Raw genomic sequence first — 26,462 nt, 5'->3', positions numbered from 1 at the left:
GGAGGGATGCGCTGTAGGGCGGCCGCGATTGTCAGAGGTAGGGACGGTAGGGTGTTTGTCGTAGTCGAGTATACCAAGGTATCTGGCAGTAGGTATTTGAACGAATAGTCGTCGACCGGTCGACAGTCGTGTGTTGCAGATCAGATCAGCTGTGTTTGGGTTGTTGATTGATGTTGAAGAAGAGGGGGGGCGAAAAGTAAAGTCATAACCGCATCCAAGACAGCATATGCCCGGTTTATCATGAAATGGATAAAGGAGACGGAGAGGCCTCAAAAAAGCACAGCATAGCAATCCTAGCTCCCCGTTCACCGTCACCGTCATCATAGGCAATAATTAATTACCAGACGCTCCATCGACAATTGTACGTACTTTACTCCGTGCCTGAGCAAGGACTCTCTCAAGTCAACTAGTGCCGGCAATGCACAGCACAGCACAGCCAGAACGCCAGTGCACTACCACGGCCATGGACGGCCACGCTCTCCAGTCTCCAGACTTTCAGGCTTTCCCCCCGATCCAATACCACCTCTTCCTTGGACGGTGGATGCTCCTCGCGCCAGTCCTGGAGGCAGATTGGGTGACTGGCAGACCCAAGAGAGGCTGGCTGGTTCTTCTTCCAGGGACAGTAGGGCTGTGCAGCGAACCCGGCTCCAAGGTTGCAGCGTGCAGACGGGACTGCGCCAGGAATAGAGTCCTCGACTCCATCTGACCATAGGACCGACGTCTGCATTCGTGCAAGTACGAAAGTACAATTTGCTAGTGCACGACTGCAATCTCACTCCCACCGCCTGCCGAATGGCTGCCTCCAGAGTGTTGCCTGGTTGCTGGAGACGGCTCATGCAAGTCAGCCTGCAGCGACAGCAGAGACACGCACACGACCCATTCCCATGCTAACATGCACGACTTGTGTTGACAGCACCCGCTAGAAGCCAATTATGGAACCGAACCTTCTCTTCGCTAATTACCTGCTGTAGAATGTCGCTGGATTCTTGCCGTGGTGGTCTTCAAACTTGTTGTGCAGCCAGCCAAAAGCAAGCAAGCAAGCAAGCAAGCAAACAACCTTCTAGTAATAGCAACCCAGCCAACCCTCCCTCCCTCACAGGTAAAGTCTGGAGAAGATGCAAGCAACAACTGCAACATGAGGCTTGTACAGCCACAGGCTTCTTCTTCTTCGTCCTTGACTGGAGGTGCATCAAAGACCCTGACAGGCTGCCCTACCGTACCACTTAACCTCACGGTAATGCACGACCTAAGAAATTTACGCCCACGAGACTGCCCAACCTCGTCGCGGTTCCGGCACGAAATGCCCAGCCGGACGACGCCGTGGCTCCCGAGCTGATAGGCCCGTCAACGAACCGTCAGAAACATGTCCTCACATTCCATTATGCGACCCAGGAACCGCGTAGAGGGGGCTGAAATACAGGCTGACTTGATCTGACGATCCCCATCTATAAAAATATTCCGTCACATGCAGTAAAGCAGAGATGCTTGAGGCTGGATCACACACTTTCCAACTCGTTCTTTCAGTTTTTTGACTTGTTTTGTTTTGGTCTTGGCTTCTTACCGCACAACTTCAGACCAAAACAACCACCGTCTTCCCCGTTTCCTGCGTCCACAGCACCGCAGAGACAGACACTTTTAGCGTCCGTATCCTTACCAACCCGCAGTCTCCACGGCATACTCCGCCATGGGTTCGGTTCTTCCAACGGGGACCAGAAGAAGCAATATGTCCTCTCCTAAGACCCCGTAAGCGAAGGCAGAGAATACGCGTGTCTGGATACGCTCTCTGCCGTTTCCGTTCGTTTTTCTTCGCCGGAAAGCTCTGGTGAGGTTTGGTGGCTTTTCTTTCCTAGACTGTTTCGATACTTCAGACGAGGCCTCCTCTGCTGTGCTCTACCCTTCCATCGGCTGTCTCTGTCTGAGTGAGTGAGTGCGTGTCTTTGCAATGACATCCAACGGCATACAACCAACCTACGTCAACTTCAAGACCCAACCCGACCCTACCTCCTTCGTCGTCCGTCATGTCATCTCCACGACCCGTCGGCCATGGCACCGTTGCACTCCCTGCATCCATCTCCATCCCCCCCTCCCACCTCGTCAATGCCGTGCCGCGTCTCTCTGCGTGTCCCACGGGCTCCGATCCCACACCATCAACCCAACCCAACCCAACCCATCACCCCCACAGGGAACCCGTCCGTGTGAGCGTGTGTGTGCGCCGCTCCGAGAAATGGGCGATGGTGAAAGCGTGGTTGATGGCGATCGACCCTGTGCAGTGACGACAGATGCAACTTGCAAGGGAGGGCCGCTAAGCCACGCCGTAGAACTCCACCGCGGCACCACGGTTTGAGGCTCAGTCAATTGAACCACCATCCACCGAAGACATTTTGCCAAACACCACCACCAACAGCATCAAACCTTACCGCATTCCAGTGACATTCTCTGCGGGAGAGAGAAAACGGCCACAGCCAGGAATGGAAAAGAAGCGTAACCAACCATCGCAAATCTCCCATTGGTCTTCCCTCACATATCACTGTCTTTCCACCGTGCATATGCCGCTCTCTCATGTCAGAAAACAAGCTCAGTCAATGCTTGCCAGGCTTAGCCGCCGCAACCGAATGTCGTCCTCATCATCCGAAGTATTGAAACGCATCAACCACACACATTCTGTCACTCAACACACCCACCAAAACCCAAAATCAGAAGAAAAAAGTTTGCCCATCTCTTGTCCAGGGACAGCCTCCTCGCACGATCCTGCAGACCCCGTCAATGCTCGTCCGCCCCTTGGTGCCGCTGCCGCCGCCGCCGCCGCCGTCAGCCAGCCCGCCCCCTGTCGCAGATCTAAACGAGCGAGGCCCCAAGCTCTCGGGTTGAAGTGCTCGACAGAGTTGGGATTTGCATCATTTTGCTAGGTAATCTTTCCCTTTCATGCCCAGCCCAACGACAAACCAGATTTACACGCGCGCATATCCGTAGCTAGATGCGCGACAAGCAAGAAAGGCCGGGTAGATCAACCGGCCACCACATGCTCTGCGGGGGCTGTTGGCTGTGGGCTTCAGGTGGTTCTTTTTCTTCCCTTTCCGCCGTTCGTCATTACCGTCCGTGGTCTCACCCACGTACCTTTTTTTATGTCGACGCATATCCGGCGAAGCGGGGAGCGCGGCGCGGATCGGCAAAGAATGGGAAAACAACCAAGGCAAAATCAACAGGTAATCTTGGGCCTGGGTAGAGGAATTTTCGATTTCTATTTTCTGCTACAGTGAAAGCGAAGCAACAAGAGCCCCCCCAAAAAGGGACGTTCTGGACCTGACCGACTTTTGTTGGGCAGTTCGGCACCGAAAGAGGTTTCCATAATCTCGCCTCGAGGGAATCCTTAATTCCTCCCCGAGCGAACCACAATCCTGCGGAACAATATTTTTATCCCCTCGTCTGCCGTGTACGAATACTCCGTATACCATCCTGGACAATCGGGGGGCCCAGTGTTTTTGCCCGTCGAATACATTACAGCAGACGTGCCTTCATTTTGGGAGACCGTGGACGACCGTTTACTTCTTCTTGCTCTGCATACCCCTGGTTGTCTGGGGTAACATGAAAAGACGGTCGACATTGGATCGCTGTTCAGTTCGCAACATTTGACGGGGGAAAGAAGCAGAGTCATGTAACAAACTCATGACTTGGCTTTTTGCACTGCTTTCCCCCCTTCCCTCTCTGCCTCCCAGTCCATGTATGGGAACGCGAGCACGTATTGGTGGATGTGCTTGCATTGCTGGCAAAAGCCGGAGACTGGCTCTTGCGCGCATGTCAAATTCATTCGCGCCCCTTTTTATGTATTGTTTGAAAAATCGACAAACTCACTTTGATGACTTCGGATGACCAATCTAAAAAATCAAAAGGTTCGCGACATCGTGGCCCAAACCTGGGCTCCCGCGGCACCTTGTCTAATTCAATGGCCATGCTGCAAAGAAGAGAAAACTCAAAAGTCTATCAACCGGAGTCCAGCACCCGATTTTCTGGATTTGCCCGTAATTGCTTGATTGCTCTGCTATGGGAAACTCAGATGGCGGGCTGATTCATGCCTGGCTGCCTCCTGGGCTGTGCAACGTCGCCGTATCATTTCACAAACTTGCTGTGTGTTGCGTGGGTTTTCTCCGACCATCAGAACGGTCTCGAGATGCGAGATGAATCCGAGCAGCTGGCAAGCCTTACTCACATTCACGTGGACCTCTCCTTCCACCCCGGAGAAATTCGATCGTTTTTCCTTCCGCGGGATCGGTGAGAGCACGTGCGGGCGTTTCTCCACGAAGAGGTGTCTGAAACGGCCAGCGGTGCCGGCTTGATTGCTGATGGGTGTCGATGGGTAAGGTGGAATTCCACACTGGAGACGGCCAAGAGCCGCATTTGACAGGCCGACTCCGGGCTTGCCGGATCTCTACACGATGAGGAACAGTTAACAACATTCATCGGTTTGTGGAAAGTCCATCTGCCCCCCTTCATCGTTGAGTAGGTGAGCGTAGCGTGATACGAGATGTCTCGGATGAGATGGTAGGCTCTGCATGAGAAGATATAGAACATCGTTAAGTCTTCACCGAAAGTCAACAGCCGACATCGATCCCCGGACGCAGTTCCGACTTTGACACTGAGTTATTCCCCTTGGTTTCTTGCCGTTAACATTGTTTGCTTGTAGTCAAGACCAAAGCTTTCAGAACTGTCCCGATGTTGACCAACCCAATGGCTATGTAAGCCAGTCCTACCCAAACGAAGGGTGCAAAGGGATGTCACCCAGAGCAAAAGATAAGGTGAAAGTGTGAGGGTGGTTCATTGATACACCAAGGACATTCATCACATCCCATATTATACACGAAGCCCGTCTCGGTGCTTCAAAATACACCCAAATCCCTGGTGACCATCCGGGCCATGCAAAGCCAGGCTCGCAATGCGAATGCGAATCCGTTCATCCAGGACCTTATCTCTGTACAGCCTGCATTCACGGCAGATTTGCCGTACGGAGCGTCGTCGTAACGGCCTTCCAAACGGTCCCATCCATCCCGCTCTTGTTTTTACTCCATCGTTCATCATCTCGGTTCGTCAAGAGACTTAGAACATGCCGCCGCCCATACCGCCGCCTCTCTTCTGACTCTCAGCCTGCATCACCTCCGACGCCTTCATGTGCGCCTCGAAGAACTTGGCAGCGCAGCGGTCGAGGCAGACGGACTCGCCCTTGTTGAGGTCGGCCTCGCGGTAGTCGGGCAGGCACTTGGACTGGCAGATCTTGGTGAGGCTGGCGCGGAGCAAAGTCAGCCCATGTTGCAATCCAATCATGCAGAGCCACATCAAGCTTCTAGCATATGGGATTGGGAGCTCCAATGTTCAACGTACCGGTTGTGCATGTCAGCAAGCAGACGCATCTCCTGCTCAGCCATGGCAATCTTCTCCTCCGAAGAGAGCTTAGGGCGACCCATTCCAAAGAAAGACATCTTGACGGTTGTGTTCGAGGGTTTGTGATGGAGAGATATCGGGGATGCGGTGACGTAGTCGGGCGTGGTCGTTGATTATTCGTAGCTTGTTTGCTGCTGCGGGCTGCTTGACGTCGCTGAGGTCGAGATTTTACAAGAAAGCTCCTCTGCTTTAGCCTTCCTTATCTTATCGCATCGCGACTGGACAGGTGCAAGCAGGTTTGACGGTGTGCACGGGCCTCTCGAAGCTTTGCGGCCAATCACGAACAGGAAATCTTGCTGAGTAACCAACACACAAGCCGGATCCCCTCATGTGTCTCTGTGTCTCTCCAGCACTCCTCTGACCCTACACATCGTACTGTAGTCTTCCGGACCTTCGCAGCCTCTTGAGTCTATCTTATTAAGAAATCGTAACACAGAGCACTCACGGCGACAGGGACGACAATAGCCTCGAATTGAGGCTTCAGGCGTCGTTTAAAGTGGGTATTAGAGGGGACCCCTCGGGCCGTCTTGCAGGCCGGCCGACTTTTTTCTTATCGATAACGTCAGGGATGCGTTGAACAAAATCGCGCCGTCACAAATTTTGCCATCCTTCTCGCCGTCCATTCAGTCGGCAACTCAAGAAGAACAAGCGTCTTCTTGAGCAACCAAAGTATGCTGGTAAGTGGAAACAAAACACTTCTTCATTCTTCCATTCCTCCTACATGATGATTGCAAGCATTAGAACCGCTGCGGCTTACGCAGCTTGCTGCGCGTGATGTATAACCGCCAAATATCTGACACTCACAACCTCCTTGTTCTTCTACTTCCACCTCGCGCGAGTTTTGCAAGAGACGCCACTAACAGGAGACACCAGGCACGATGACCTCGATTCAGAGATTGCGGCTGTTACGGCCCATCGTACGAACCCCGCAGGTCGCGATACCGTTTCGGTTCTTGCATGTCGGGCGGCCAAGTGGCACGAGCAGACTCCAGAACGGAGCTGCGGGGAGGACGCAGGATGGCGTAGAGGGCGAGAGAGAGAAGGGTCTTATGCAAAAGGGGGAGTCTATGTCAGAATTCAAGAAGATGCGCATTAAGGCGCTGGAGGAGGTCACCGGGGATTGGTCCGAGGCTCTCATTAAGGACCGGTACCCGCGATTGAAGCACATGACCAAGAAGGTGTCAGTACCAGTGTTCAAGAAGAGGTGGATAAAAGAGAAGCTGGAAAAACCGAGCGAGGAGATCGTCACCCTGTATGGTACGCAGAATCAATGTCACCAGGCGGGCTACACTGCCACAGCCGTATCAAATTTCCCCTTGCTGACCCAAGGCCACAGGCCGCGTCCACTCCATCCGTGCCCAGGGGAAGAGGCTCCTCTTCGTCACCATCGTCAATGAGTTTGAAAAGATCCAGGGCATGATCAACTTCGGCAACCTGAATGACAAGATAACCCTGGACAAGTTCGCTCTCTTCACCCGCATGATCGAAAAGGGCGACCACATCTCCATCACCGGCAAGCCCTGCCGCACAAAGACGGGTGCGCTCACCCTCAACGCCGTCGTCCTGCCGCAGCTTCTCGCGCCCACCATGGAGCAGATCCCGCAGTCCCTCACCGACCCGGAGACGCGCGCCCAGAAGCGCCACGTCGACATGATCGTCAACCCCGAGGTCGCCGACGTCTTGCGCATGCGCTCCCACATCACGAAGTACATGCGCGATTACTTCCACGAGCGCGCCTTCCTCGAGTTCCAGACGCCCATCCTCGCCGAGAACGCCGGCGGCGCCGTCGCCCGCTCCTTCACCACCACCGCCACCGAGTTCCCCTCCCGCGAGCTCTCCCTGCGCATTGCCCCCGAGCTCTGGCTCAAGCGGCTCGTCATCGGCGGTGTCCACAACCTCTTCGAGATCGGCCCGGCCTTCCGCAACGAGGGCATCGACGCCACCCACAACCCCGAGTTCACAATGTGCGAGTTCTACAGCGCCTACACCAACCTCCAGGAGCTCATCCTGCGCACAGAGGAGCTGCTCACCGGCCTCGCGCACCACTGCCAGGAGCTCATCGACACGCAGCTCACGTCCCTGCAGCCCATCGACCTGACCAAGTTCAAGCGGCCCTACCGCCGGCTCGAGTTCATTCCCGCGCTTGAGGCCGCGCTCGGCGTCCGCCTGCCGAAGCTGACCGGCCGCGACGCGTACGCGGAACTTCTCGCCGTGCTGACGCTCGCCAAGATTGAGATTCCCGGCGGCGTGCCCCCGACGATGGCCAAGCTGCTCGACCGGTTGGCGGCGATCTACCTGGAGCCCAAGTCGTTCGAGGGCGGCCCGCTGTTCATCACGCACCACCCCGTGTGCATGAGCCCGCTCGCCAAGAGCTTCCTCTGCCCCAAGACGCTGCAGCTCGTCTCCGCGCGGACGGAGCTGTTCGTCAACGGCCGCGAGCTGGCCAACATGTACGAGGAGGAGAACGACCCCGAGGCGCAGGCGCGTAAGCTTGCGGAGCACCGCGTGCTCGGGACCGGCAAGAGTGTGGAGCAGGAGGAGCAGGAGGCTACGAGGGACGCGCCGCTTGATCAGAGCTACATCAAGGCCCTCGAGGCCGGGTTGCCACCTACGGGCGGCTGGGGATGCGGTGTCGAGAGGCTTGTGATGTTGTTTTCTGGGGCAAACAGGATCAGCGACTGCTTGAGCTTTGGTACGTTGAGGAATGTGGTGGGATTGACATCTGGGGAGCAGAACCGATCGGGTTCTTCTTGAGCTGTGGACGAGGAAATGATGACAGGGAGTGTTTTGAGCATTGTAGCGTGTATCACTTTTGTACAACATCACGAGATAGATGTCAAACCTGTAGACTACCCCCGGCATCAAGAGGCCGGAGGATTCAATACCACCATTCAAGAATCAATATCGACATCACCATATGATTCAAGTCCATGGGGTCATGTGCGAAGTGTCCATTGCGAAAATATCGTGCCTTTTCTATGTACATGAGCGAGTCGCCGCTCGAGCTCATTATTAGCTTCCAATGCCAAATCCATCCTGATGACGAGTCGAAGGAAATAAAACAGCCAAGGAAATAAACCGCAAAGAAAAGGTGGAGGTGAACACCTCGCGGTCCTTTCCGTTATCCACCCGTCCCTGAAAAGTAAACCGTTATGCCCATATCGTGGCATCTTTAGGTTCAAGAAGAACTCTGTTGGCTCTCGATCCAGTGCTCCTGCATTGCCCTGCCTGCTTCTTTGAAAGCATGATTTCTTTGATCATGCTCGTGCGCCCTTGTTGTCTTGATGCTCTTCTAATAATGATGCTGGCAAGCATCCAAACGCCATTGTACAATCCAATCCTTACCCATATCCTGTATTATATACTCTCAATCATGTTGCGGATGATGAGGAGGAGGGGGTATTTCGGATTTTAGAGAATCGATGTTGGTGTTTTCCTGAATCGAGCTGTGTTCGTGACTCGAATGGGTAATCTGGAATGATTACCAGAAGCCGGCCTCTTCGTTGCCGACCTCCCGCCAGATGTAATGCTCCCACGTCTTTTTCATGCTCTTGACAGTGGCCCGACGTTGTCGAGAGAGCATTGGATGGTCTGGATAAACGCCATCCAACGCTGCAATCTCGTCCGCAACGTCCAGGAAGGCGGCTCTGCCCGAGGCGCGGAGAATGTCGTACTGCCGGTCCGGTGACACAAGGGCCTCTACAGTCGGGAGCCTGTAGTGCCACAGGAAGGCTAGCTCACGATGGCCGCTGTTGATCGCCGGGTCCCTCACGAAAGGATTTGGAAGTGTCGACGCGAGGACATTGTTCAGGTCGTTGTTGGGGATCTGCATGGTGGCAATATGGGTCTGCTTAATCATATCCTCGTCTCTGTTGAACAACAGATCATCGACCAGATCACGCTTCTCAAGAAGACGATGATGAGTTTGCCCGTCCAGCTTCTTCTGAAGCTCACAGATTCGGCAGGTGCGCTGATCGGCGCGGCGAATGTTCATCTCCTCCCGGAAGAAGGCCGTGATAAGCCAGTACCCGCAGGAATCACACTCATAGGGCTTCTGATAGTAAGTGTCTCTCTTGTAGAAAGAAAGCATCGTGCCACGAATGGACAAGAGCACTTGGTCCTCTAAGTCCTTCTGGGTCTCCTCGTCTAGCGCTTCCCAAGTGACCGGGTCTTGGATCGTGTCAATGTACACCATAAGGTTGTGCAAGAAGAGGGCCATCGCTCCCGGTCGCATCGGGATGATGTCGAGGAAGTTGCGGAATTCGCGGTGCTCCGACACCAGGTCGATGCCCATGGGGACGGCCTTGACGACGGCCATGAATACGGTTGACATCACTGCCGACGGAATGTTGTTGTATTGGATGCCGTCGAAAGAAAGCACCATTGTGCCCTGGCGGCCGGTGTCGGTTCCGAGCCACGTCTTAGGGCGGAACTGGAGTTGAATAGGGCTCTTTCCAGCCTCCTTCGAGTTGACATGCACGATGTCTAGCAGCTGCACAATGCTGCTGAAGTGCAGCAGCTCGCATTCGATTATGTCCAGCTTGGTCAGACTCTTGCAAGCTGAAAGGACCAACTTGGTGACCCGGAGGTCCAGTCCAGGGACCTCGTGGAGGCGGAGGCAATTGAGATTGGCTCCGTACTGGTGCAAGGACCGAACTGTCATATCGTTAGCTTCTTACCCATACCAGGCGCAATGTGGAAAAAGACTCACGCAATGGGATTGTGCATGTAGCCTCCCGTAGATGGTGATGAGTCGGAGCTCGAATGGCAACCTGACCAAGGCTTTGCTGCTTGGCGCTCAAGTGACGCTCGATTGTGAGGAGCCGACGCTCAGTGGCGTAGTAAGGAGCCAGCTTCACAGTCATGGCAAAGCTGCCCGTCTGACTTTCGGCCCATGCCCACATCCGATCACGATTGTCATCAGACTCCCAAAGCGTGGGAATACCCGTGATTGGGGCTGGCGGCGCCAGAAGATCTTTGCCAATCACGAAAAGATGCTTGTGAAGTCCATCACTCACGTTCTCTGGTCTCTCTGCCATTTGAACCAGAGTGTACCCGGTAAAGTCGCAGAAATTGAAATTTCTGCTTGGCATGTGGAAGCGAGACTGTGACATATTAGTTTTGGAGGACATGAAGACTGAAAAGAAGTAAAACTTACTTTGTTTCTGCTGACGGCTTCCTTGAGAGCCTTGGAAGTGCTAGCCAGACGTCCGATGTTCTTCGCGTCATGAGACCACAAGCTCGATATCAAAGCAGTCGCACCCTCGTAGTTCGTATCCAAGAGATGCACCAAGATTTTCTCATAGTTGATTGTGTGTTCCGTGTCCTGAGAGCCTTGCGACACGAACTGTAACTCGGCACTTGGGGTTGGTCTCGATCGCAGCGAGTCCCAATCTTCCACAGATGGCATTCCATCTCTCGAAAGCTCTGGCAAGGTTTGGGAGCCAGCGATGAGCTTCGTGACCTTTTTGAGCTGCTTCTGGTACTGCTCGTCGTAGGTGCCGCCCACCACAGGGTGGCAGGGGCCCTGAGGGATGGTCAACTCCAGGTGACTTCTACCCTTACGGGGTTTCTCCCTCGCAGCCAAGATTCTAGCCAAGTGACTCATTTTGACTATGTCTGGCCGATGAAGATGACGATGGGGCTGCTGTTGAGTAAAAGACTGGCGGACTTGAAGTCGGCTTTTGGTAAGTTGATGAGCTGGAGTAGGAAGGTGGCGAAGAGAAAGCGTGTTAGGGAAGACCCGGGGGTGAATGAAGAGGCGTACAGGTTTCTTGCGCTGGTCCAGAAGCCAAAGTCGGGGATAAGATCGTATGTCCTGTGGATGGGCTTGAGAGTTTGCCACAGGAAGGAGCAGCGAGGCTTCTGGAGAGATGCCTCACGCAGCAAGTGGAGAGAAGAAGCAGGCGGGGAGCGAAGCAGTGCGAGTCGCGGAAGGTAGAGAAGTAAGGTATGTTTGTGTAGCGTCGTTTTCCCTGGTGTGCCGTCTGGAAGGCGTCGATATCGACGAAGGAGGAAGGTATGGTTTGCCTCGAGAGTCGCTCCAGGGGTGGGAGAAGGGAATAATATCTGCAAGCCAAAGAGGCTGTGAGTGGGTTGTGGTTGTAGGAGGAGAAGTTGAGTAAGGCAAGTTGTGTTAGGGAGGAAGGTTGGTGGTGATGAAGAAGAAGGGAGAAAGCGAGACAGGAGGTGAAAAGAGGAGATGGTTTTATAGGTGGCCAGGTGGTTGTGGGAAGGAAGGAAAGACCAGATCGCCGCACGTCAGGAGCGCCCCTCGGAGCTCTCGAGAAATCTGAGAGGAAAACAACGTACCTGTAGTCGGGATGAATGTCGATGTTGTAAGAATACTGCGTGTCTATGCAGTCACTCGGGGCGACGCAGGAGAAGTTGGGACGGTATCGTGTGTAAAGGAAGGTGGTGCCGCGAAGCCTTCACGATCTTGGGAAGGCTGAGCAAGTGTGAGCAACAATAGTTAGGAATAAGTTGAAGCTTGTTCTTGTGTCAATATCGTCGTTGTTTGTCGAGACGGAAATGTGTCTGAGTCGAGTTTGACCGTAGATCCTGGGAGAGGAGAGGAGGGTTCTTCATACCTGGGATGACTGACGAGAGGGCAAGCGATAACGTACGGGTTCGTAACGCGGAAACAATCGGTTGGAGGTCTCTTGCCTTGATGGATATATTTGCAGAAGAAGGAGGTGAACACAAATGACTCTTGGTCAAATGAAATCAGTCGAGGAGTGAATACCGGGCTGGTTGGTCTGTTTAGATCACTCCTGACAAGTCTTTCGGAGATGGGATGAAGACGCAGGTAGGAAGGGTTGGTTGCACGGGTTAGCTGGCAGCCTTAGGTTTGCCAGAGCTGTGGCATCAGGGCAGCGGCGAGGGAGAAAGAAGACCCGGAAGGGAAGTCCTTATGGTGATGGGGTGGTCTCAAAGTTGTCTTCACGATGACATCCTTCTGATTTCCTAACTTTCGGAAAGACTAATAGAGGTAGACGGACACCTGTCAGGACACCTTTGGCCTTGAGGGCGAGGGCAAGGACTGGACTGATACATGAGGCCACGGAGGGCCAGAAGGGCCACTCCCACAATGGCATTGAGGCGTAGACGTCAGTCTTTGTGACAGATAATAGGCATAGATTAGCCACGACGAGGTCTTCCTTGATTGAAAGAACGGAACTACGAGACAAAGACCTGTGTACTTGAGGCCCCGACGGGACGTTCATTGGACCGTAAAGTATCGATGTGTTCATCTCAATGGAGAGAGCTGTCCGAGGGAGCTATTGCCGTCTTCGTGAAGACCTCCTGCCCCCCTAGCCAGATTATTGAAGGCGACGGGGAGATGGTCTATAGTCTCAATCAAGAGGAGAGCGACAGTCAAGGTGTACTCTCCTGCTTGAGTAGAATCCTGCCTTAGTGGCATGGATCACATTTACGAAGGCACGTAATCAAGGTAAATATATATCATGGAGCCTTCCTGCCCACCTGGGCAGGAAAAGCGCAATCATTACGGAACAAAATCTCACCTTGAATGATGAGGAGTTTACTGGTGACAGCTGAGATACGAGAAAGAACGATGCGCGAGCTCCGAAGAGGTGGAAAGCTCCCGAGGGCCAGATGATTCTACGACGTTCCCAAGGCAGCTGGTGTTCACATCAACGCCTTCCGACTCACGACTTGTTGGCATCTCGAGGGATATTTCAGACGTCGGCGATGGCAGTATAATGCTAGCATAGTAATATCACAGATGACGAAGAACGATTGCAATCCACACGACCTAATATAGCCCATGGTATCAGCAGCAGACGTTGGTGAGCTCGATGAGGCTCATTCATGAGAATCTCACGCCCCCAGGGCAATGAAGATTGGGTTTAGGACGGCAATGTCAAAAGCTCGGATGGAACTGAAGGAGCCAACTTTCTTCAAACCACAATCTATGGCAGCCAGCCATACAAATGTATAGTCAGCGGGCAGCCAAAGGTAGTTGATCCAGAGAAACGCTGTTTAGAACGATGGCCCTCTCAGCTTGCCAAGAACTATCCAAAAATACGCTCAGGCTTCTCGGGACACAATCAAATCAGCATATTGAAAGTAACTTCAACAGCGGCCCGGATTTCATTGCTCAAGATCGCGGATCCTGGGCCGAGGTTAGAGCCTGTAATCCAAGACAGCCAGATCCTAGGAGGACAGAGTCGAAAGCCACAAAGCCAGAGGAACGTGCCGTCTGACTGTGGCTTGACGACCTCCCCAATGAGGGTGATAAGAGCTGCAGCCCCTATTAGAAGCACCGGTTCGAAAGACAACAAAATAGCATCTCACAGATGACGCCAAATTGGCCACTAGGCCGGATGGTACGGTTGGATAAGCCTTTGGGGGTGTTGCGCGGCACTGGCGGCGACGAACGAAGTAATTAGGAAGGCCCAGGAAATGGCAAGACCGCTGACGTCGCGGGCATACAATGCGACATGCGCTCCATGGGACTCATGCGCACTCTCTGGTGCAGTCGATGGCGGGCACTTGACTCGCCATGGTGCGATGGATGCAATGAGACGCGGATCTAGAACTCTGCGAGGGGGAAGAAGCCGAGAGGAAAGGCTGCATCATGTGCATGCCAAACGGCGGGGCTTGCATGAACGTTTTTGATGTGTGCCGGGCTTTGCCAGCCATGGTGTGCAAGACATGAGGATCAATACCGGAATTGTGGTGTCGAACCCTGGACGGACCAGTATCGGAGGCCGTCACCGCAACTTCGTGCGAGCGAGCAGATGTCGGCTGCGAAAATCAGCCCCGAAGAGGGTTGCGGCAGCAGAAGCCCGCGCAGCGAGCCACTGGCTTTGACAGGGAATACGGCATTAGCAGAGGTTGAGACTTTGTCCACCGCTGTGTCATCAGAACGACGGTTTTTCGGTGCCCGAGAGACTTGGAATCCGAAGCATTGGCATTACCGCTTGGGATTAGCGGGCAACGGACGTTGGAGATTCTCTTTGTTCGGGACAGCCCCTCAGCCTCGATAAAAAGGACATGAACGCTGACCAGCAAGCTACTCAGCTTTGAGCTTGGAGGAAGGGGATGGGTTCGGGAACAGGCACTGGCACGCTGGCACTTTGGCAGACCCGGGATGCCTTGGCAGCGGTTTTGCCAGCACGATAATCCGGACTTATCATCCAGGTAGACTTTGGACCAATTGTGGCGGCCTCACTCCCTCTGCAGCGGAATGCCTGCCTTTCTCCATGTGTCTCGACCGGCCCCCCACCTGCGTCAAACGAGCCACTGGTTGTTTCATTTGCGACATCGCGGGCATGACGGGCTAGTGAGTACCAGCTGACGATAGCTGTCCAGTGATGAGGTTGAACAGCTCACGGCGGTGGTTGGTTGTGCTCACTACGATCGACCGGATCTTCGGTGTGGGTTATCCGAATAAGCTCCGACGAACTGCGCAATCGTGGCGAAAGAATGCGTGCTGAGGTGGTATGGTTGCCGATGTTCTTCTGCTCGACGGGTCCGCCGGTAGAGGCCGTAAGCCGGGTCAACGCGGCCAAAGTTGGGGAAGCTTAGAGGTCGCGGGTGATCAAGTTCAAACTGTTGAAACTGCGTTTGATCAAGCCGACAACGAGCTCTTATCCTAGCACACCGGAATCGTCGGAGGCAAGCTCGCCTTTCGTTGCATGAAGCTGGCTTCGAGAGTGCCGGTGTCAACCAGAGACCGGCTGGGGCCTTTCTTCGTTTTCCCGGCCGGTAACGGGGCAGCAGGTCCATGTGCTGGGTGCGTAGAGCGCAGGCTAATGGAGCAGCTCAGCCGAGCCGAGCAAACCAAAGGGTGTCGTAGGCTTGCCGTAGTGTAGCAATGTTTCACTCCGCAGGGCGGCCTCGAGCTACCCCAAGGCCGTCTGTCTCAGACATTAGACGACGGCATGGGCGGCCAATCAACCGGCGACGGAGGCTTCCCCAGACGGAGGGTGCTGGATGGCTGATTCAGACGTTCGTGGCGATGGGTAACTAGAGCTAAGCACAGCAGCAAGTTGAGAGGGTTGCATAGCGATCAATCTCTGTCTGTGGTGATGGCGGCAGGTCGACATACGACGCGGCGGACGGCGGTGCCACGGAGCCAAGAACGTTGCAAAACGGCCGGGTGGAGGACGGCATCAAACGGCGGGCCCCACTGTCCTGAAGAGGAATTAAGTGTGATCATGCGCATGCGCAGGAAAAAGACAAGGAGGAGGGGTGATCTGTTGCCTATCACCAAATGCAGCCGGAAAATCCCACAATCAAGCAGGAAAGGCGAGGGAAAGGATGCAGCATGACTGTCCGCTGCAACGAGGCCAGTCCATCAGGGTTCGTACCTTGCCTTGCCCTGACTTTTCCGTGTAGTGTACGAGTACTGCGTACTCGATCAAAGCAGTTGGTGTGATGTGTAAGTCGCCCTCAACGTGGGATGACGAGAGTGGTGGGGATGGAGACCAGATGGGCCTCGACGAGAGGAAGAACAGGGCGGGAAATCTTCAGCCCAGCACCAAGAACCAAGAACCTTGGAAACCATGAGCAAACTAACGAAGCTTGTGGAAGCAAGGCAAGCGACGCCGGCTGGACCACAAGACTGGGAAAGAGTGACTTGAGAGAAGGAGGGTGCCGCGATGCCTCTGCTCCAAGTGACCTTCCCGCCGGTACCTCGATGTAGACGGGGCCAAGATGAATGTTCCTGCCTGGACCTTGAAACCCGACTTCCAATTTTATCTTTACTTGCCTCGTCTGCCAACTACACCGTACCTCCTCCCCCGCGAGGGAACAACGGAACCTACTGGGTAGACGATGGCGAATGACTGCCCAACGCATCCCATCGCCCCAACGTGACCTTACGTAAGGCAGACACTGAGCAGGGCGCGTGAGTGTCACCAGATCACGATCCGCCGACAGAGAAACCCAACAAGATGCAAGATCCTGATCAACCACTTACCTTCTCCCGCCGTCCGTCCGACGTTGCTATCTCTCGACACACACCCCCATCCAATCAAACGAGCCGAGCCACCATCTGTTCTTTGGTGGGTGGTGCCGCCCGCCGCCGCTGCAGATTCACCTGCTGCACCGCCATGCCCTGTCAAATCATGCCTGCCAGGCAATCCGATACGATGCCTTCAACGACAGACACCATTCCCAGCCAGGCTACCCGAACCCTTTCCAAGTTCCCCTCCAACCTCCGTGCACCCCCTCCGGTCATGTGTATCTCAGATTGCAACGACGGCCCCCATTAATCAAGTGTCTTTTTTTTTTTTTTTTTTTTTTTTTTTNTTTTTTTTTTTTTTTTTTTTTTTTCTTCTGCGCGATGCTGCAGTTCGTTGACCCAGATCAGGGAGATGGCGACATGCACTGCAGCGAGATTGAGGAGAAGATGACGATGTCGCCATCCAGCCAAGCAGGGCTGTACGTGGTCTGATGAACACCTTTCTGCGGTCCGCCGAAGATCCCATTTACCAACTCTATTTTTTCATCTCGGTCTAAGACGAGCTGCTAGTCTGCTGGTAATAGGCAATAATATAGCCCGTGATCTCCAGACCCGGGCGAACCTAGAATACATCCGTCCGGCTCGCCTGGAAAAACCCACCCTTGGACGGGGCCTCAAATCGAAACCACCACCGATCTTGAGTTCGACGACAGGTCCTCGTCCGGCTCCGAAGCCTCGTCCCACGCAGCGATGAGCTGTTCTCCGGCTGCCGGGCCTCTCCCTGGAGCCCACCGCCAGCGTGACTGGTCACTGCGTGGGGCCCTGAGATGGAAAATCTGCTGCGAATGCGACCTGTTCACTGTCCAACCCAGGTCGAGAAAAAAATAAAAAGGAGAGATGGGACAGGGATCAGCTGACAGGGTTGTGGGGGGAGCAGTCATGAGGAGGGATGTACATCGTACGCGCAACCAGCATCTGGCAAAAGGCAAAGGCTTGTCGTGCCCATTTGACGGCATAATTCAACAATGATTTTGGCTTCGGCCATCGTCCCCCTTTCCCTGGACGACGTCGGATCGCATTCCATGAGTGGCTCCCACGTCCCAATTCGACCGCACAACCCACGGAACTTCCAATGGTTTATTGAACGTATTGGCCGTCAAGAAGATCCTAGAGCGGACAAACCCAAGCAAGAACAGGCTGGAAGCCTTGCCGGTCCTCTCTCTCTGTGTACAAGCCCAGATGGCCAGGCTATGCTCGCGCCGTTCAGGGGCAACCGCATAATAGTCGAGCATGACTCTCTGAACTCTCACGCCCTTTCCGGTGGCTTGCTTGCGTCGTCAACCCCCTCATCCCGCCGCCGGCCGTCTGCTGTCTCCCGTCAGGCCGCGCTGGGGACGGTCGTCGTACCTTGCGTAAGGTTAGGTTAGGTATGTTCTGTAAGGTACAGGACGAAGACAGGACAGCCCGTGCCTCGGGCTGACTGGGGATCAAATCTCGTTCACCATTCGGGGCACAATCCTGCAGGTTACGCTTCAGGCGGGAATGGGCCAAAGTTGGGTTAAATGGGAGATCGCGATGGTAGCGCCGCCGCTGGAACCCCGAAGCCAATAGTGGCCGACCCGGACGGTCGCCCCAAGGCTCTTTATTGAAATGAAGCGCCGCCGTGTCCCATCCAGCGAAAGTGTTAGCTCGGCAGCGGCCGCAATTTACCGTCCCTGCGCATCTGCATCTGGCGCCGCCCCCCTTCCGTGTGGTTGAACCCACCAGCAGCAGATGGGCTAGGTACGCCAATATCCAAAGTGACGGACAACGGGTTTACGAGCCTCAATAGGGCCACCAAGGGACCTACTAGACTCGTGCGGTAGGACGGTCGGTCAGTGTCATTCCTTTGGGGAGTCCAGACAGTGTCGAATGAATGAATATCGGAGGGGGCCTTGGGGGCTGGAGTCAGCCTCGCGCATCTTGGCAGGTCTGGACTGAACAGATCTGTCTGGACGAGACGGGAGTGAGAGTTCGGGGCCGCGAATGTCGGACGAGTTGGCGGCTGACCGCCAGAGTCAGAAGAGTGGCCATTTCCAGGGCGCATCTCAAGGACCGGAGGGTGGAGGCGGATTTAATGTATCCTGTTCTTGCGCTGTGGTCCTCGAATCTGCGAAAGGAACAACAACAAAGAAATCCCCGTATGTATCTCTGATTTTTGCTTGCTGCGCTGATCATGAGAGACAGGGAAGCCGGCCCCCCTACCCCCTACATCCCCGTCAGTCCCTGTCGGCAGGCTTGCAGGGGCTCTCTGAGAGAGAGCAAAGAACCAAGACTAGGCCTGGCGGCAACTAGGATTGTTTGGATCAAATATGCGGAATGGGTCCAGAAGTCAAGGACACGGTGGATCTCCGATTGATTGGTAGTGGCACAGTGTCGGGCGGCTTTTGTTTCTGATTGTCATGAGAGTGGTGTCTCTCTCTCTCTCTCTCTCTCTTCTCCGTTACGGGAGGTGGGTCTCCCAATCGTGCTGGCCTCAGATGAGTCTTCTTTGAACGACTTCTCCTTTTTTGTTTACCTGCTGCTCTTGCTTGTCCGTTAAGGCGGCAGGACAGGTATGCAGTCGTTCCCTCAACGGTTCAAGGGTTATACTGGGTGTGCAGTATCCGTAGAGAAATGGCAAAGGAGGTATCGCGCCATGCCACCAGATACAGATACGACACGCATCGTAAGAATGCATCCGATCCGCGGGACCAAGGCCACACGCTACGGAAGGCAGAGGCCGAAACGTTCTGGATAGCTACGTCGCATATGTCCGTACCGACCGCATAGTATTAGATAAGCAACTCGTTCCATGCATCGCGAGAAGGCAGAACGGCCGTTCCATGGGGTATCCGTGGACGGGAGACAGGCAAGCCAGTCGTCTGTGCTGTATCCAATACGGGATACTCTGGGGGTTAGACCCCTCCTCCGACATGGCGAGCGACACGCACACGGACAACGGTGGACGGTGACTGGCAGGTGGCGGACAGTTCGTTCGCAGGCCTTGCAGAGGAGGATATCGTGCTCTGCGTGAGAACGTACATGATGCAGCTGCAGATGGAGTTGCAGTCGTCGCAACGTTTGTGGGTGTCCTTTCTCAAACGATCTACCAAGTACTCGTAGCGAGGCATCTGTGAGCATCTCTTTTTGACCGCCGCATTTCATTGCCCGACTCAGACATCTTGCGACATTCCTCGAGGGAAAAAATCCTCCTGCGCTGGCTGGCTTCTTGTCAATGTGCCAATGAAGCGTCAGGCTTTGGATCGTCAATACCCGCTCAGGACCTTCACTTCACCATTTTTCCTTGGCCTAGCAGCAGGTCTGGCCTGAGTCACATGGTTTTAAAGAGGATGCAGCTAGCAAACTAGCGGCACATCTCGAGGAGGAACGGCGGCCCAGTCACTCACCCCCGTTTTCTCCATCGTGGCCCTATGGCGTGGTTGGTTCAATAGGGGACCACCTTGGCTCCTCAATTTTTGGTAGCAAGGTAGATTTTTATTTTTTGCTTACCCGTTCGAGGTCCCGCCTCTTTTCGTTTTTGAACCATTGTGGATTCTGGGCCAAGTTTAACGAAACGAGTTTGTCTCTTGTTCCTTTTCTGAAAAGTGACCTGACACTTGGGCGGGAGGAACAAAGGCGCCTGTCGCAAAATGCCCGTAGTGAGATGGACCCCTTCCCCTTTTTTACCCAAACGAGGAGAAAAGGAGGGTTTCCTTTGGCGATCGCCTTCTTATTGATAGAGTCGTGGGCAACGGTTTTCAGGGAACGGTACAGTCAGCGGGTGGGAGGCGAAAACGGTGATGCAGTCGACGGAATGCCTAGCCATGCCGGCACTTGGCCATGTGCTCTCATATGGTAGGGCAGAGGACGACGGTCTGACAGTGGGGGATTGGCGCACATCGTCCAACAGGTGTGTACACGTAAGTAGTGGTGGTGATGATCTATCGGTTGTGTTTCGTGCTCATTACGGCGAGAATACGCCTAGCAGAACTAGATGCAGCCCCTGCGCAGCCTGTGGGAGCTGCCTATCGGATCTCGAGACTCGGGGATTCAGGACTGTTCCAGCAGACTCAGTGCCGTGAGTGCCTCGAGCGGCGATCTCATCAGAGCTGTCTCGACAAAAGGGCGCGAAATGGGCGGTGGTGGGATGCGTGCAGGACCTACATCTCGTGTAGGGTACCTAAGATAGCGGCTAGAGGTGGGCTCCAGTAAGAGTGTGGTTGCCATGCAATGCCTGGCCTGCATGCAATGCACGGGAATGGAGTGCATCTACGGCACCCCTCGAGGTGCAATGACGTTCGTCATGGGCTGGCTGCAGGACATCACGCGAGTCTGGCCGGAGCTGATGCGGTCTCGTTTTAGGATTTTTCTGTGCATTTATGTGTTTTTTGTCGTATTGTTTCGAAAGGGGCTTCCAGACCGCCGAGAGAAGGACCAAGAAGCCGCCAGCGTAAACAGTGTCGTGTAAAAACTCCCAAGGGCCGCATGGCATGGCCTCGTTATCCGCCCATCCGCCCCGTTCGCCCATCCACTTTCGATCGTCGCGGCTTCAGTTTCTGGCCATCGAATGTAACGGTATCCGGTACAGAGTAGACGAGCATGATGCGCTGTTGTCAAAAGGAGGTGAGCGGGTAGCAGTCGCAGAGTCGCAACGACAAACATGTTCAGATACATGGCTGAGCCCACAGTGCGAGTAGTGTGAAGACGGTCCATGGCATGCATCAGTCGATGTTGATGGCCGAGGACCCTGGGCGGTGGTGCTTCGGCATCCCAGGCGGTTTCTGACCTTAATTACACATCCCGTCGGTGATAAAACACAGCAGCAAGCAGGTCTGCGTCTGCGTCTGCCGTGCTGCCGCCGCCGCAGCGAGACTGCGAGAGGAAGAAAGTGCGGTGGACGAGGGCGCCCCTTTACTTTGGGCTCCTCCGAACGGTACCTTATCTTGAGTGGGCGTCCAGGCCCAGGTCCAGGTCTGGGTTCAGCGCGCATCCAAATCACCCAGCCATCTCCCGTGGCCCACCTCGTGGGAGCTGTGTGGTTTGTGGTGGTTTGTTAGTCCGGCCTCGTCAAACGGCGAGTCGGTTGGCTGCTAGGGGTTGCTGGGCTGACGGCGCGTAAAAGTGCGAAGGTGCATCTATCACTGCTACGACCACCCAGCCTTTTGCATTCATGATTCGTATGGTGGTGGTGATAAGGGGCTGAGAGCTGAGAGCGAGAGTCGCATATACGGTATCCGTATGTGAGGCAGGCCAACAAGTAGAGAAAAGCAACTTTTTGGCAGGTTGGAAGAAAAAAAAAACGAAATAGGACGGCGACTAACGTCTGGCAATGGCGGCCAAAGTGGATCTCGCATGGCATGTTCCCGGCCAAGCAGCAGGGTCCAGGCAGGCGCACCCCTCGCCGTCGACCCCTGACGCTGGCCGTACTGTGGAAAGGCTCGCTCTGAGTCGATGGGTACGTATCTCGTCTCCCGTGGTGGGTCTGGATGTACATGCTGCGACGGGTCTTGCAATTTCGTCCTACTCGCTTGCGTGCAGCACGGGCCAGCCTTTCTCGCACCTGGCCAACTGAGCAACACCAAAAGAGCCCAAAGTCACCAACATCGCACCAAGCAACGACAGGGAAGGAGCTACCTGTGCACACTCTGAGCAGCCAGATGCCCATATGGCCCCACTCGCCAATTAGAGTACCTGCGCCAATGAGAGGTACATGTGCCAAAGTAGATTTCCCACGGGACGTGCTCCGTCAAGTACCCTTTTTTTTTTTTCTCTTCCTCTTCCCCTGTCGTTCTGCTTTTGCTGCCCTTTTTTTCTTAGCAGACGATGGGCACATATCAAATTGCATCTGAGAGCGCAGCCAGTGAGTGTACCGTTGACACTGACTGCTGTCTCTGCTTGCCTGCCTCAACGATGGGTGATGCCGGGACCGCCACAGCGAACCACCACCGGGAAAACACCACCCACCCCCCTCCCCACCCAAAAGTATCCGTACGGGACGGAGACCTCACCTGCCCATGCCTGCCAGTCGCACCTTCCCATCGTCGAACCTCACCTTACCTTATGCCTTCTCTCAAGACTCCATTAGACAACCGCTCTTTCTGCCCACGGCGGCAAACCAGACCAGACAATAGACTTCCTGCCGCAGGGAACAAACAATTCCAACAGCTTCTGCTACTTGCCATAACCTTGCTCGTGACCGTTTCATACCGTATCGCACCCAACGGACACTGCTGCCCACCTGAAGCTCTCCCGTCGTCGTCGCACCTGTCCTCCGTCTCGTCTTTCTTTCTGCTCGAGGTGGGCTTGTGCCTACCCTGCCTTCCTCTTTCCCATTCAACGGGCGACGACTCACACTGAACCAGTCATTTTCACTCCCTCATCCCTCCCTTCTCTCTTTCTGCTCTCCCCACGCCCACTCACTCCCACTTTGCACACCACCCACCACTCCCCCTCCTCGCACACACTCCTTGGACGCTTCTTTCCCTGCGCGCACTACGCAAGGTAGCCCGGAGAGCCACTCATCAACGGGGCCACGCCTCTTTTCCCTCCTTTCGCAAGGGACCTTGACTGGACCTGACTGGACCTGGGCCGTGTACCGCGTACCGTGTGTCTGAAGCTCCTCTCCATCAAACCAGGCCTCCTGGCAAGGGCAAAAGCCGCCTCTTGTCACGCCTTTTGCAATAAGTAGCCCCAGCGTCCCGCTCGACCTCCCGTTTTTCTTCTCTCCCTTTCCCGTCTTCTCTCTGCCACCATTCACAGGTCTTCTTTTTTTCTGCCATTATTCCCAAGAGATCTTCTTGAATCCTAAATCAAGAGATCCTTACCCACCCCCCAACCAACGACCATAACAGTACTTTTATTAGTACTTTTGATTTACACCTTTTCATTGTGATACCCAAGTCGACTTTAAGATACCCAACTCCCCTTTTCTTACAACACCACATCAACACAATGGCCGAAGAACAGAAGCCCGTCGAGGTCAAGGAGACTGTTCCTGTCACCACCACCGACGCCCCCGTCGCCGCCGAGACGAAGCCTGCCGAGACCACTGAGACTCCCGCCGCCCCTGCTGCCACCGAGGAGACACCGGCTGCCGCTACCGAGACCACCGCCGATGCCCCCGCCGCTGAGGCTGCTGCCGCCACTGAGGAGGCTAAGAAGGAGGTCGTCCCCGTCGAGGAGGGTACCCTTGAGCACAAGGGCCTCAACTTCCCCAAGTAAGCCCGTCTAAACCGCCCAGACTCGATATCACAAACTTACACGTGCCTCTTAGGAACTTCATCTACTCCAAGGAGTTCTTCTGGTTCGGATCTGACGCCGTCGAGTCCAAGAACCTGTCTTCCTACCTGAAGACCGAGAAGTCTGCCGAGACTGCTCACCACAACGCCGCCTGGGCCTCTCACACCGGCAAGGGTCTCCTTTTCTTCGGTGACAAGACCGCCCCCCAGGGTGTCATCAACCTGGTATGAATACAACGCCTCATCGCGAGTAATGAACAATCAAGCTAACAATCTCCCAGGCTGATGCCGCCGAGCCTGCTGCCGATGGCGCCAACAAGTTCCACTTCACCGCCAAGGGTCACAAGCACGTTTTCAAGGCCGCCAACGCTGAGGAGCGCGACAACTGGATCTCCCAGCTGAAGATCAAGATCACTGAGGCCAAGGAGCTTGCCTCCACCGTCACCGAGACTGAGGCTTACAAGACTGCTCTCGAGAGCTTCAAGCCCGCCAAGAAGGAAGAGAAGAAGGAGGAGAAGGCCGCCGAGACCCCTGCTGCTGACGCCGCTGTCGCCACTGAGACCCCCGCTGCTGAGGCTGCTACTCCCGCTGCCACCGAGGAGGCTGCCAAGGAGACCCCTGCCGTTGAGGAGCCCAAGAAGGAGGAGCCCAAGCGTCGCTCCGCTAGTCGCAAGCGCGCCTCCATCTTCGGCAGCCTGCTGAGCAAGAAGGAAGAGTCAAAGAAGGAGGAGAAGAAGGAGGAGGAGACCGCTACCACCGAGACTCCCGCCGCCGAGGCTGCTGCCCCTGTTGAGGCCGCTGCTGCTACTGAGACTCCTGCTGTCGAGACTCCTGCTACTCCCGCCGCTGAGACCCCCGCTGCCACTGAGGCTGCTGTTGAGGACAAGCCCGCTGAGACCCCCAAGGAGGAGAAGAAGCCTGCTCCCCCTACCAAGCGCAACTCCATCTTCGGTGTCTTCGGCAAGAAGGAGAAGAAGGCTCAGGCCGCTGCTGAGGCTGAGGCTCCCGCTACCCCCGCTAAGGAGGGTGAGGTCACCCCCGCTGCTGAGACCGCCCCTGTCATTCCTCCTGTTGAGGCTACCACTCCCCTCGCCGTCGACGTCTCCAACCCCAGCACCGTCCCCGTTGAGACCAAGGAGACCACTCCCGCTACCAACGGCGAGACTCGCCCCGAGCTGAAGGCCGAGAAGCGCAAGTCTTCCCTCCCCTTCGGCTTCGGCAAGCGTGACAAGTCTCCCGCTGCCAAGTCCCCTGCCCACTCTGACAACGAGGAGGGTGAGAAGACCGAGAAGACCAGCGCCTTCTCCAAGCTTCGTGCCACCATCAAGGGCCGTGGCAAGACTGCCGACAAGCCCGCTGACAAGCTCGAGAAGACTGAGGAGAAGCCCGAGGAGCCCGCTGCTGAGGCTGCGAAGACTGAGGAGACTCCCGCCGCTGAGACCTCCAAGGCCACCGAGGAGCCTGAGAACAAGCCCGAGAACGTTGCTTCTTCCACTCCCGCCCCTGTCACCGCCGCCGCATAGAGTGCTACAACGAGTTCGAAGGAGCTTCCCCGCAAGTGGAGGTTTGAGTACAGCTCTGAATGACCAAAAAAACGAAACAAAAACACATACAAAAATTGCACGCATCGGATCCAAATCGGAGGAAGAGCAACATCACGTGATAACTCATTTCACTTGGATGGGTTTGTTCGGGAATCGGATCTGCATTTCAAGATACCCCGTCAAGACTGGTTCTACCTGATACCCTTTCCTATTTCCCTCTTTACAGCACACGCATCGGAAGGCGAAATTCGGCGGGAGGTGATTCCGTTCCACTTTCAGTCTTTTCGAATCATTTCTTGTCTGTTTGGCTTTGCTTTGTTTTATTTGTTTTACCAGTATCGTGCTTTGATGCTTTGATACCCAGTTATACCCGTCGCTCCAGACAAGAACACGAAAAAGAAAATATCCACGACAAAAAAACGAAGAAGCCTTAGGTCGACAGGATGGACGGACCTCATTGCGTTGGTTCTACTCTCGGGCTGGGGTTAGGAATCGTCAGACTCGAGTTTGGAGATGCTGTTGGTGGAAAAAGATTGCATGGAACCGTCTGTGCCGTGCCACTAGGGCTGGTATCAAATTGTTCGCATTCACTTAATACTTAATAGAAGTTCGTTGCGTCTGCATTCTGTCTGTCAGTGTAATGTGCCTTGTGACCGAATGTAGTGAGTCAGTACCTGGTGCTCGGGGCTCCTGCGCTCAAGCGTACTTCCGTCTCGATCTCGTATGCGTCTTTGACGTTTTGACATGTGCAAACGGTCATGTCGTCGATCCTTGGCGTGCATGTCTAAGCACCCGCATCCCCTCCCAACCTGAGATCTCGAGTTCCAGAAGATCAATAAGCGTGAAACGAATGCTACGCTACGTTTGACACGATGGTGATCTCACAACAGGTCCAACAACACATTTCCATCTGCCGCATTGCCTTGGATGTCGCCTTCTCAGTTTGGGATGTGCTTCAGGAGACTGTTGGGACGGTAAGGCAGATTTTCTTGTCATGGAAGGATTGTAGAACTTGAAGGTTTCGATTGCAGGATGCTGACTGCGGCGTACATACTGCACGGCACGGTGATTACGTACGATATATCTGCGTCTGACTTACGCAGTACGCGTGCGTGCAGGAAGATCAGACCCTGCCCCGTCTGTGGTTTGCGGCGTTCGGAGTTTAGATTTCTCTTTTGCGTCACTCGCGTTCGTATTGTCTCCCCCTCCTTCTTTCTGCAAAGCTGAAGAGGTGAGGCGAAAGGGATGGTCTTTGCGCCTGCAGGTTGAGTATGGTGGGTGGTCACGAGACGG

The 26,462-nt window shown here is 54.8% G+C and overlaps 4 protein-coding genes across 4 annotated transcripts; 2 read left to right on the top strand and 2 right to left on the bottom strand.

Moving 5' to 3' along the window:
* Positions 1-5,088: 5,088 nt before the first annotated feature.
* GCG54_00000274 (Mitochondrial import inner membrane translocase subunit TIM10) lies at positions 5,089-5,468 on the bottom strand (the record flags this gene model as incomplete). The annotated part of the gene is made up of 2 exons (XM_045400415.1): positions 5,089-5,272; positions 5,371-5,468. 2 exons carry the CDS (start codon positions 5,466-5,468, stop codon positions 5,089-5,091), a joined length of 282 nt encoding a protein of 93 aa, XP_045262066.1.
* An 840-nt stretch (positions 5,469-6,308) lies between these two features.
* On the top strand, positions 6,309-8,184 carry GCG54_00000273 (Lysine--tRNA ligase; the record flags this gene model as incomplete). Its single annotated transcript, XM_045400414.1, has 2 exons — positions 6,309-6,687; positions 6,767-8,184. The coding sequence occupies 2 exons, from the start codon at positions 6,309-6,311 to the stop codon at positions 8,182-8,184; spliced, it is 1,797 nt and encodes a 598-aa protein (XP_045262065.1).
* A 727-nt stretch (positions 8,185-8,911) lies between these two features.
* On the bottom strand, positions 8,912-11,038 carry GCG54_00000272 (uncharacterized protein; the record flags this gene model as incomplete). The annotated part of the gene is made up of 3 exons (XM_045400413.1): positions 8,912-10,086; positions 10,142-10,535; positions 10,589-11,038. The coding sequence occupies 3 exons, from the start codon at positions 11,036-11,038 to the stop codon at positions 8,912-8,914; spliced, it is 2,019 nt and encodes a 672-aa protein (XP_045262064.1).
* A 12,300-nt stretch (positions 11,039-23,338) lies between these two features.
* On the top strand, positions 23,339-25,148 carry GCG54_00000271 (uncharacterized protein; the record flags this gene model as incomplete). Its single annotated transcript, XM_045400412.1, has 3 exons — positions 23,339-23,604; positions 23,661-23,850; positions 23,907-25,148. 3 exons carry the CDS (start codon positions 23,339-23,341, stop codon positions 25,146-25,148), a joined length of 1,698 nt encoding a protein of 565 aa, XP_045262063.1.
* Between the last annotated feature and the right edge of the window lie 1,314 nt (positions 25,149-26,462).

Source organism: Colletotrichum gloeosporioides (genome assembly GCF_011800055.1).
Source record: "Colletotrichum gloeosporioides strain Lc1 chromosome Unknown consensus_59, whole genome shotgun sequence".
In the NCBI taxonomy this organism is placed as follows: domain Eukaryota; kingdom Fungi; phylum Ascomycota; class Sordariomycetes; order Glomerellales; family Glomerellaceae; genus Colletotrichum; species Colletotrichum gloeosporioides.
This window is presented reverse-complemented; position numbering and strand designations above follow the sequence as displayed.